The sequence below is a fragment of the Rhinatrema bivittatum genome, chromosome 3, assembly GCF_901001135.1.
Source record: "Rhinatrema bivittatum chromosome 3, aRhiBiv1.1, whole genome shotgun sequence".
In the NCBI taxonomy this organism is placed as follows: Eukaryota; Metazoa; Chordata; class Amphibia; order Gymnophiona; family Rhinatrematidae; genus Rhinatrema; species Rhinatrema bivittatum.
Window position 1 is genome coordinate 253,813,877 of NC_042617.1, and position 12,581 is coordinate 253,826,457.

The 12,581-nt window shown below is 42.3% G+C and overlaps 1 protein-coding gene across 1 annotated transcript in view; it reads left to right on the forward strand.

The window, feature by feature from the left end:
* HNRNPLL (heterogeneous nuclear ribonucleoprotein L like) overlaps nt 1–12,581 on the forward strand; it is a 289,432-nt gene that overhangs the window by 79,953 nt on the left and 196,898 nt on the right. Inside the window, 1 exon segment of the mRNA XM_029596807.1 lies at nt 10,872–10,990. Within this exon segment, the coding sequence (XP_029452667.1) occupies nt 10,872–10,990 (119 nt within the window).

Below are 12,581 nucleotides of genomic sequence, written 5' to 3' on the forward strand. Positions count from 1 at the left end.
ACCATTCAGTCCAGGTGACTTGTTACTCTTTAGCTTGTCAGTTTGTTCTATTACGTCTTCTGTTTTCCAAGCAATTTTACTTCAGTTCTTCTGAATCATCACCATCAAAAAATGGTTTCAGTGTGGGTTTCTTTCTGACATCCTTCTCAGTAAAAACAGAAGTATAGCATTCATTTAGTTTTCCCGTTGATAGCAGGCCTGAATTAGCCATGCTGAATGGGATCTGTCAATCAGGTCCTGGAGGCGGAGCTTTACCAAGCAGAGGTTAGGTTTTTTTAGTCTCTGCGGCTGCGCATGTGTTCCTGCGCAGGAAAGTAACAGATTCTCCTCAGTCTGTTGTTTCCGCGCGCGGGATCGCACGCGGAGCTAATTTCTTCTCAGATGTCCAAATTGGGGTTCAAAAGGTGTCGCTGCGGCAAAGTAATGTCTGTCACGGATGGCCATGACCGATGTTACCGTTGCCTTGGTGCCGACCACATCGCGGGGGGAATACAAATTTTGTGCTCGCATGTCCCCTCGGGCCCAGAGACAACGGGCCTGTCGTTTGAAAGAACTTCTCAGCCTCTTGGAGCCGTCAGAGGCTCATTCTTCACCGGGACCGGTGAAGAGACCTGCTTTTCCCAAAAAGAGAGCGACTTCGTGGGATCCTCACCCCTCCAGGACTGAAGGGACAGAGGTAATCAAACCAACGAGGCCATTGAATCAGGGATCTGATTCAATCGATCGGGACCGGTCGACCTCGACAAAACATCCAGCGCCGTACGACCGAAGGACAACATCTCGCAACAGTAATGTAGAGGAACTTACAGCGCAGAGCCCAAAAACTCCGGGGCTGAAGCCGTCGGTGCTCAGCATGGTGCCAAAAATGCCGCGGCACAGAGAATGGCGCCGAAGAAACCGGAACATACTACCACGGTGCCGCAGGCGTCACTGCGGAACTTGGAGCCGAAGGCATCGGCGCACACGACGGCGCCGGAGACACCGGCGCCAGGAACATAAAAAAGCCGGAATGGCTCAAAGAGTCCATTACGGAGCGGACAACCGCATAGACCGGTGCGCACACACACAAGGGAACACATACATCCCAAAGTGATGGAAAGAGGAGACTCCAATCTCCACAATTACTCCATTCCACCTCACGGGAATCTATGCCACGGCGATCCGAGGCTTCATCACGGAGCTCTAAATCTAAGCACAGAAAAAGGTCTTCATCAAGGGATAAGACTCAAGTTCCACCAGAGCAAGCACATAGGTGACAACATATGCACCATAAATCAGCTCCACCTAGGACCTCCGAATGGGAAGTCAGCCCTTCATCCTCCATTTCTTCGAGAAGTAAGCATCATAGGCCACATTCTCATAAATCGCCCATATATCTCACATCTTCTCATGCACCCATCTCTTCTAGTAGCTCTTCTAAAGAAATGGAAGCTATAGTTCACAAATCAGAAGATGTTCCACATGCATTGTTCCCACAGACAGGCGCTGACCAGTCACCACAACATACTGATAAACTTGTCATGCCACCTAAAACAAAGGAGGCTTTTTGGCAACTCACAATCCTTAGCGGGGTTCTATGAGACTCTACAAGACTCTTTCAAGATGTCGTCATACCAACCATCGAAGAGTCCTACAGAACCGACGGTTCATCTATCACAAGAACCATCGACAGACCCTCCACTTCACCAGTCTCAGACCGGTTTCCATCGCCGTTTACAAAACAGGACACAGAGATTCTACATCACCTTCATCCTCGACGGGGTTTCCTTCAGACCCACAGGAACAACCACAGGAACCCTATCTCCACCAGAAGACCTCTCATATCCATGGTTCTTTTAGAAGATGGGTACCATCCTACATTTAGACGTACAAAAGGAAACTGACCCTAGATCAAAGACCTTGGATCTTCTAAAAATTTTTGACGTTCCTGGGGAACCCACTTCATTACCACCACAAGAACTGCTACACAGTTTTCTACAGAGTCTTGGGAAACCCCTCAGTCTCTTACGGCAGTGCTACGGAAAACCGATATTAAGTTTCGGATGAAGAAAGACCACCATATTCGCTACCACAGCTACCTCATGCGTCCATAGTAGTTGAATCGGCGATGCAATGTTTCAAGAAATAAAAAAAATCATTCTAAATATCCACCGACCAAAGACAATAGGTATTTGGACGAGTTTGGCAGGAAAGTGTACCAAAATGCGATGCTAAACACCTAGAATTCTACATCACCAATTTTATATGGTACAATATTTATACGAATGTATTCAGGCCACAAAAGGTGTCCTCTCCTCTACGGCGGATCAACCACCTCAAACCCTTCATGACATGGAAGAGTGCTCCAAACACCTCCTCCGCTCTGTATATGAGGGACTGAAAACATCATCAAGAGAGTCAGCAACAGCAGTTGCAGCCTGGAGGATGGCATGGCTGAGGTCCAGTTCCATAAGAGAAGATTTGCACGAAAAGCTAGCAAATCTACCATGTACGGGAGATAACCTGTTTGGCAATTGCTTTCAGGAGACGGTGGGGAAGTTAAAGGATGAAGCATTAGCAGTACAATCTCTACAATCACAGCCTATGTACTCTACCTCACGCCGTTTCTTTCCTTATCGTCGATCCTCTTACAACCGCAGACCTTATAGGTCTTATCAATCTTATCAGAGGCCACAACAGCAGCAGCATCAGAACCCTCTTCAACGTAGGGATAAACCTCGAAATCAAAGACAGCCGACCCAACAACCGGCAACTACAGTTAAAACAACCCAGTCTTTTTAAGCATACAGCCACCACCACAGAAGTTAACACCACCGGGAAGAATCCATTCTTGCCTAGCAATGTGGGAACAGATTACTTCAGATCAATGGGTTCTAGAGATTGTACGTCAGGGTTATCAACTTCAATTCACAACCAAACCAGCATTACCCTACCTTCCCACGATAAAAATCCAAGGATCTCAGTCACAACTAGGGGAGGAGATCACAAGCCTAATCAAACAGGCCATCAAACAACTATCCCTGAAACAACAGAACTCGGGATTCTACTCCCCATATTTCCTGATACCCAAGAAATCAGGTGGACTCCGGCCCATCCTGGACCTTCGAGAACTCAACAAATTCCTGACCAAAGAAAAGTTCAAGATGGTATCATTGAAGTCCATTCTCCCTCTGATTCAACCCAACGATTGGATGTGCTCCATCGACCTGAAGGATGCATACACCCACATTCCAATCCATCCATCCTCTTGGCGCTACCTATGTTTTCGCTACAAGCATCAGCACTACCAGTACAAAGTACTCCCCTTTGGATTATCAGCTGCACCCAGGGTGTTCACCAAATGCATGGTAGTGGTGGTGGCTTGTCTCAGACAACAAGGTATGACAATCTTTCCATATCTGGACGACTGGCTAATAATAGCCTCGACTTGGGATATGTTGATCACTCATCTTCAAAAAGTAATACAATGCTTGCAAGCATTAGGACTAGTGATCAATTTTCAGAAATCCCACCTACAACCAACACAGAAGCTACAGTTCATAGGAGCATACCTCCTATTGGATCGAATGTCTCAAATATGTCAACTTCTTTCTCTCTTGAACAATACTCAAAGACCCTCAGTGAGACAAGTTCTAGTAGTCTTGGGTCATATGGCGGCAGCCAATTTTACAGTTCCCAATACCAGACTACACATGAGACGTCTACAGTGGGGACTTAAAACGACAGTGGAAACAACACACACAACCGTTAACATAGAGAATATTGTTAACAGCAGAAATGAAAAAGGACATAACATGGTTGCTCTTGCACTCCACCCTTTCCAAGGTAGCACTATGCAGTCCTAACCACAGACGCATCTCGCAAGGGTTGGGGAGCGTATCTTGAGACGTACGAAACGCAAGGGTTATGGTCAGTAACAGAGCAAACCCTGCAGATAAATCTATTGTAACTCAGAGCAATTCAAAATGCACTAAAAGTGTTTCAAACCCACCTAAGGGGCCACAGGGTCATGATCTACACGGACAATCAAGTAGCAATGTTTTACATCAACAAACAAGGAGGGCCCGGGTCATGGTCCCTGTGCAAAGAGACATTGATCATCTTCGAACACACTCATCAACATTGTATACATTTGCAAGCGACTTTCCTTCCGGGAGTAGTGAATACAAGAGCGGACAGGTTAAGTCGAATCTTTCATTCTCACAAATGGTCACTCAATATAGACATAACCCGAAACATCTTTATGCAATGGGGAACACCTTCGATAGATCTCTTTGCAACAGAGATCAATGCTCAAGTCCCCAAATTCTGCTAGATCAGACCAAGCCAATTCAGAATGTCTCAGGATGCCTTCCTCATTCCGTGGATGACAGGCCTCCCATACCGCTAATAACAAGGACGATTCAAAAGTGCATAGCAGACAAAGCTCAGCTGATACTCATTGCTCCGGCCTGGCCGAGGCAACCATGGTACAGTTTCCTTCTATGACTATCTCGGGAGGAACCAATACGGCTACCGAATCATCCAGATCTCCTACTCCAGGATCAAGGGACACCTTTACACCCGTTGCATGCATCTCTCCACTTGACAGTGTGGAGGTTAAATGGTTCCTTTTAACAGAACAAGGAGTTTTTGCTTCCACACAAATCATTTTGTTAGCATCCAGGAAACTCTCAACAAGAAGGAATTACAACTACAAATGGAAACGATACTTGACTTGGTGCATATCCAATGACCTATCACCAGTGGATTGTCCACCGGAGAAACTCATGGATTATCTTCAGACTCTGTACGCATCTGGACTAGCTACCTCTTCCATTAGAGTTCATCTTGGTGCCATAGGCGCATATCATAGACCAATTAATAATACTCCGATATCCAAACACCCTTTACTGTCTCGTTTCATTAAAGGATTAACTCATCTTCGACCTCCAGTTCCATGGAATATCAACATAGTTCTAGAACAACTCACGCTTTTCCCTTTCGAACCAATGGACTCATCACATATTAAGTACCTTACTTGGAAAGTAGTGTTTCTCATGGCAGTAACATCTGCAAGACGAGTCAGCAAGTTACAAGTATTAGTCCATTATTCACCATACTTGCAATTTTACCACCAAAAAGTGGTTCTCAGAACTCACCCATTCTTTCTACCAAAGGTAGTTTCGCAGTTCCATCTTAATCAAAGCATAGAACTACCAATCTTTTTTCCTAAACCTCACTCCAATGATAGGGAAATGTTACTCCATATGCTGGATTGTAAAAGAGCGCTAGCTTACTACAAAGAGAGAACAAAATCAGAGTCCCGAACCTCTCAACTATTTGTATCGTTCGATCCAAAAGCACCTGGACGTCCAGTGTCAAAACGTACCATTTCTAGCTGGATAGTACAATGCATACAATTTTGCTCTGACAAACAGAAATTACATCTATCTTCTATTCCCAAGGCTCACCAAGTCAGAGCACTAGCGACTTCATGGGCACACCTTCAAAACGTGCAACCCATAGACATTTGTAAGGCAGCGACATGGTCATCACTCCATACCTTCACATCACATTACTGCCTTGATCAACAAGCAACCACGGATGCGAAGATAGGGCAAGCAATCCTGCAATCTCTATCCTCCAATCCACGGTGACTACCACATTTCTTCAGATCACGTCCATCTATAAGGAAAACAAATAATGTGATCGGGAGCTTGGGACTCCCATGACAGCATGGCTAATTCAGCCCTGCTATCAACGGGGAAAAAGCAAGTTTGCTTATCCTGCACGGTGTTTCCGTAGATAGGATGAATTAGCCATGCTGATCCACCCTCCTCCCTGCCAGTCACAGACTCTTCACACCAACTACAGCTTTATCACAGACTGAGGAGAATCTGTTACTTTCCTGCGCGGGAACACACGCGCAGCCCCAGAGACTAAAAAACCTAACCTCTGCTTGGTAACGCTTCACCTCCCGGACCTGATTGACAGATCCCATAATAGCATGGCTAATTCATCCTGCTATCTACGGAAACACAGTAAGCAAACTTGCTTTTTTCTGTTATCCCTGAGGGCCCCTTTTACCTCTGGGTCCCTGAGGGCCCCTTTTACCTCTGGGTCCCTGAGGGCCCCTTTTACCTCTGGGTCCCTGAGGGCCCCTTTTACCTCTGGGTCCCTGAGGGCCCCTTTTACCTCGGTCCCTGAGGGCCCCTTTTACCTCTGGGTCAACTAGTGTTCCAGCTGACTTCCTCATAAGCTTCTTGCTTCAAAAGTACTTGGAAAAAGTTGTTTTTATTAGTTTGTGCCTCTCACTGGCTTCTTTTCAAATTCTCTTTTGACCTGATTTATAAAAGTTTACATATAAAACTTCCACTAGGAAAGTCACAAAAGAATGGAGGACCAATGACCAAATGAAATAGAAAAAGATTCTCAGATAAGCCTAAATCTCAAAATTTCTTCACGACCATCTTAATTAGGCATTACGACTTAATAAGCCTTCAATTTGCTTTGTTTAATCATTTGGTCAAAATTAAAGTCCATTTTTTGTTTTTATGTTCCAAATAAAAATAAAGTGAATCGCTTCTGGCAATCTATGGCAACTTATAGCAGTTGGTTACTGCTAAACTCAGTTATAATTCCTGACATTTATTTATTTATTTAGCATTTTTATATACCGGAGTTCATGTAGCAAAGTTACAAATCAGTTCGGTTTACATTGTAACATTAACAGGCATGTAAGAATGCGATTACATTGAACAAGGAAGAATAACTTGGATCAACTGAACTGGGAATGTGGTATCACCATAAACAATAAATAATGATACTTTTGTGTAGCAACGGCTAAACATGGTTCAACCTGGATAAAACTTTGGATTGATAAGCTGCAATGTAGGAGTGCTATCTGAAATGACATGGGTCTGTGTTTCATGTTAGGGCCTGCATCAGGGGGCTGTCTTATTTCCACTTGTAACTTTTAACAGGCTGATATATAAGCAATGCTATGCTTCTTAAATAATAGCATTTAGTACTATTGCCAAAAAAAAGAAAAAAAAAAGAGTATTGCCCAAATTCCACTACAAAACTTTAAAAGCACATCATAAGTACTTTTTGTGACATTCATAAATGCAACTTTAAAAAGTATGTGTAAAATATATAGTATATTTGGACTGCACTAGCATCTCCTTTTTATGGCACCTAAAGCTATCATCAGAGATTTAACTGAGTTTAGCAGTTACTAACTCTCGGGCCGATACAGTATAGTGCGCTCCAGTGGAGTACACTGTTACCCCGCGTTTGGATGCGCTAGCTCTACCCCATATTCAGTAAGGGGTAACAGCGCTTCGAAAACGCGTGTCCAGCGCCCGCAACATGCAAATGCATGTTGATGGCCCTATTAGTTATTCCCGCGCGATTCAGTAAGTAAAATGTGCAGCCAAGCCGCACACTTTACTTTCAGAAATTAGCGCCTACCCAAAGGTAGGCGTTAATTTCTGCCGGTGCCGGGGAAGTGTACAGAAAAGCAGTAAAAACTGCTTTTCTGTACACCTTTGACTTAATATCATGGCGATATTAAGTCGGCGGTCCCAAAAGTTTAACTTAAAAAAAAATAAATTTAAAATTGGCCCTCGCTCGCGGGTTGAAAACTGGACGCTCAATTTTGCCGGCGACCGGTTTCTGAACTCGTGGCTGTCGGCGGGTTTGAGAACCGACGCCAGCAAAATTGAGCGTCGGCTGTCGAACTCGCTAACAGCCACGCCTCCTGTTTAAAAAAAAAAAAAAAAGACGCTAGGGATGTGCTATTGTCCCTAGCGCCTCTTTTTACCGTGGGCCCTAATTTGCATGTTTGTCCCCCCTGAATCGTGCGCACAGGAGAATGGCCTGTGCGTGTGCCGGGAGAGCGGGTGCTCTCCCACGACCTTTACTGTATTGGCCTGTCTATAAGTTGCCATAGATTGCCAGAAGTGATGTGCTTTTTTCACTTTAAAGTGGTACTTATGAATTGTCAAAAACATTTTATGACAGATTGCTTAAATGATCGAATACCATTCCACCTTGAGGTTATGCCCATATGGAGATATAGTATGTAAATGGAAAATCCAGGATTGTGCTCTCATATTAAGGTGTTTGACGATTGCTGCCTTGGAGTAAGGGAGGAATAGCTGTATAATACCTTCAATGCTTTGTGTGATTTTTAATCAAGAAAGTGATAAATGATATTAAGTACTCTTCAAACTATCATAACATGTGATCTATGTCTAAACAATGGCGCACAAGTGGTGCAGTAGGGTTTTTTCTTAATATATAACTTTTGTATTCAACCAGATGAGTATTTATCTTCTGTTTTAGTTCTGATATATTTTGGAACAAGTACAGGTGACGAAATAGACCACAAACGAGGACATGCAGTTAGATTTAATTTTATGATTTTCCCAGTTCAAGGATCTTGCCAGTCGGTCCTTATGTGAGCCACGGGCAGTCTGGCCCATGTGGATTTCCTCTGTGTTCATTGTGTGTAAAGGCATTGCAACTGAACCACAAAATCCTGGATGTTTTTTACCACATGTATATGCTATAATAGGTAGAATGTGTATGTAAGTTCAATATGTACCACTGTTTGCAGATCAATACCTCTCTGGCTGCTATGTGTGAATAATGTAATATGCACACTAACGCTATGTCTGTGCATTCATTATTTTCCAAAAGCAGCCAATTTCTGTCTGCATTGAGAGTCCGCTTGTAAGATTTCCTAACAGTAGAAAATAGATAACCTCTGGCTAGAAGTCCTGTACTCACTTCCTGAGATTGGATCAAACATTCTTGTAATTTTGAATAAATACATCTTGTACGTAAGAATTATCCCAATGGTAAATTACATCTTAAATGACATGGATGAAAGCTAGACATATGTAGCAAACTTTTGCTTTCAGTTACTTTTCTATACAAAGTAGTGTTTAAAAAGGAAACATTTTCTGAATCAGAATGTTAATAAAAGCAATACTGATAATGTCATATTGTATTGAAAATGTGAATCTAGTGAATTGAGCCATGCCTGAAATAAATGTAATCATTCTATAGATGAAGATCAAAGGCAAAAAACATATCAATATATCATATCCATAGGGCTATGCAAGAAAAAAAATTCAGAAGAGTACAGAAAATGTTCCTCAGATTCGGCAGCATACAAGTTTGCTATGATGGGAGCACAGCGTGGCCCTTGTAGCAACTCTGTGTTGAAGATTATATCCATACAAAAAGGAGTAGTAGTTGCTACACAGGGCTAATTCTGCTATTCTTCACACAAACTTAGATGGAACCTGATGGGACTTCGGGTCTTTCTCCAAAACATGCTCAGTTTGTTAATGCATTGTTTTATGTAATGTTAATATATAGAGAGTTGATGTTCAATGTCACCATGATTATATCTTGGGAATGCAGTTGTAAATTCTGAAGATGTTAAACATATGCTTTGTTTCTTTTATATACAATCAAGAATGTAGTCCTTCATGTTGTAAAAAAAAATGACAAAAATAGATAATGTAACCTTCACCCATATTTATGGACTGAAGATTTAGCCAGTTATTAATGTACTTATTGGTAGACTAGACTACTGAAATTCTTTATATTTGGCACTGATGGAAAAGCAGTTCAGAAGATTGCAGTTGGTCTAAAATATAGTTGCACAAATTCTATTGAAGCTTAATCTGTCAGACCATACTACTCCAGGACTAGAGGATCTTCATTGGCTTCCATTCAAGTTTAGGATTGTTTTTTAAGATTCTCTCTCGCTCTTTTAAGATTATGTATTCTGTCAGCATTCGCAGCAGATCTTTTACTGACTAGATTGAAAACCCTCTCATATTATGGCCTTGTTGTAGGGAATGTCTTTCAAAGCAAATTAGTCACCTTAATAGGAAAATGTGCGAAGCATGGTTCTATTCTATATTTGTAATCCGCTTAGTACATAATTGCAGAATATAAATGTTAAATGTAATAACTTATTGCTTGGAATTTTAAATCTGTTCTCTCTAATATCTGACAGGATATATAGGGGTGTTTTTATGGAGAATTGAAGTATTCTCTATAGTCAAGCTGTTTCCTTTTATGACACAGTTTGTAATTTGATGTAATTTTTGTACCTTTTTGCTTGCCAATGCTATGGTCTTTTGATCTTTTATTTTTTAATGCTAATGTCTTCTGTTGCATGCCACCTAGAGTTAATTTGAATAGGCAACTTGTACATTTAATAAAAAAAATCCCAAGTGTCCAAACTCTCACTTAATGGAGCTTCATATGTGCTTTGACTGCTTTCCTAAAGTGCAGATAAACTGTTTCTTTCTGGAGCTCAAAGAGGAAGAACATGTCAAAGATTTGGGCCAGCTATAAAGAAAAATCTGTTTTTCCTGCAGGTATTTGGACCACAGTAATTGCTGCTGTTAGTTCTTGTCTTTGGTTTTCATTCTCTTTCCTGTTACAGTTGTTAAATGAGCTATGGTGGCCCCAATTCTTTGATTTGTCGTTTTTCATGGTTCTGTATGGTTATTCTAGCTTTGTGTCATACATTTGTATTTTATGTCTGGAAACTATTTGCTATGAGCAAGGTTTTTGGATTAGTTTACTAAAAATGTATTTACGAAAATTACATATCTCAGCTACCTTGCAGTACTTTTGCCTCCTTTTGTCTGCGATTAAATCTCACCTTTTGTTTACTCTTGCAAAAGTCTAGCATTAGCATACTATTCAACCAGGGTTTTGTTAGTGAAAAATATCCTTTAGTTCTTGTTATGCAATTAAATGTAAAATAAGCTTATGGGTATAAATGTCTACCCTTTTGTTAGTTAGATTATGGGTACTACAGCGTATCTAATTTTACAAATTTGCTTTGGTAGGATGGAGGAGGAAGCCATCACAAGGTTTCCATTTCCCCTGTCGTCCATGTCAGAGGGCTCTGTGAATCGGTGGTAGAAGCTGACCTTGTGGAAGCCCTTGAAAAATTTGGAACAATATGGTATGTAACTTTCCAGTGATACTTCTGGTTATGATACATTGAAACATTTGAATCAAGAAATGTGTACACAGAGATGGCAAACAATGCAATTTGAACAGGGGTCCTCAAACCTTTCAAGAGAAGGGCTGCATAGGATATTTAAAATCACAGTGTATTGGTGGGGGCAGGTCCCTCCTCACAGTTAGCTGAGCTGTGGGGAAGGGAGGGAGAGAGAAGCCCTTCAGCATTGCCTGTAGATCAACCTTTTGGAACTGTGAGCATTCAGTATGCATTAAGGGCTTTTACTCATCTGCTCTCAGGCAAGAAAATCTTGTTCCAAAAAGACAATCAAGTAGTCATGTTCTACGGTGAACAAGCAAGGAGGCACAGGCTCATATGCCCTCTGTGAGAAGGCCCTCCAAATCTGTTGTGGGCAGTCATCCTAACATATATCTACAGCATGTCTTCTGGGATTCAGAATGTGCCACCTGGGTTATGATCCACTTGGATCAAAAGTTCACAAACAGATTGACCGTCAGAGGTCTGTAACACTGAACAAACTGTTTGTCTCAGAAGACAATTAGAAGGTCAAGAGCTTCAAACTCCATACTTGATGAGGATCAGTACTTTTAAACTACTTTTTCCCATTTGAATCTCCAAGTGTTGATTTAATTTTTTCAATTGCCAAACAAGCATGAGTCAGCTAATGCGAGGTGCTGTTGATGGTGCTGATACGGACCCAGCCCTCAGGTAGTGTTTCTAAGTATGCATTGGAGTTCCCACGTGCAGTTGCCTTGTGAGCCCTCAGTCTTTATTCATTTTAGATACTGTACGAATGTTTTTCTATCTGTTTTTGGCCTTGTATTTTATTTGGCGTTCTTTTTTGCCTTCAAGATCATTCTTGGGAGAAATCCAAGGCAAAGAAGCCTGCAATCAGCAGGATTAAGGCCTGTGAATGTAGGCACCATATGTCCATCAGATATGCACTAATTGCTATTGCCGTCTTGGTCCCAAAGTATTTTACTTCCAACTGTCCTTGCTGTGGTCAGATGTCTCCACCAATACAGCAATACCACTCCTGGAAGATGGGAGCTTTGTGGAAGGCATCAAATAAGATTCCAAAGCATTTGCTGTGAGGGCGGACGGTGGAGCCACTCCATGTCTTAGAGCAAGAGCTCTTTGGATTCCCCTGGACTCTACCTCCTGCAAGTCAGAAAAGTCTCCTTCCCTCTCCCCCATGATGCCAGGAACTGTCACGGTCAGGGGTTGAGCGGAGCACAAATGCAGATGATGTGGGATGATGGCACCAAGAAAAGTTCTAAGTGGCATATGGTATCCCCTCTGAGGTTGCTTCCCATGATGCCGAAGAAGAAGAACCAATGCCCATTGGTATGGGGCTCTTGCCATGGCTGACCTTTGCTCAATGCAGAGAGTCAAGATTCTTCAGCGCAGGTATCTTTGGCCTTCCTGGAGTGGAAGATCTTCATAACATCAATCAACCTATTCTTCCGGACATGACAGCCCCCCAGCACCATCCAGAGCACTGTCCTTCTCTTTGGGGACTGAGCATGCCAGCACATTCAGAACGCAGTTAATTCTCATTGTGCGGAGT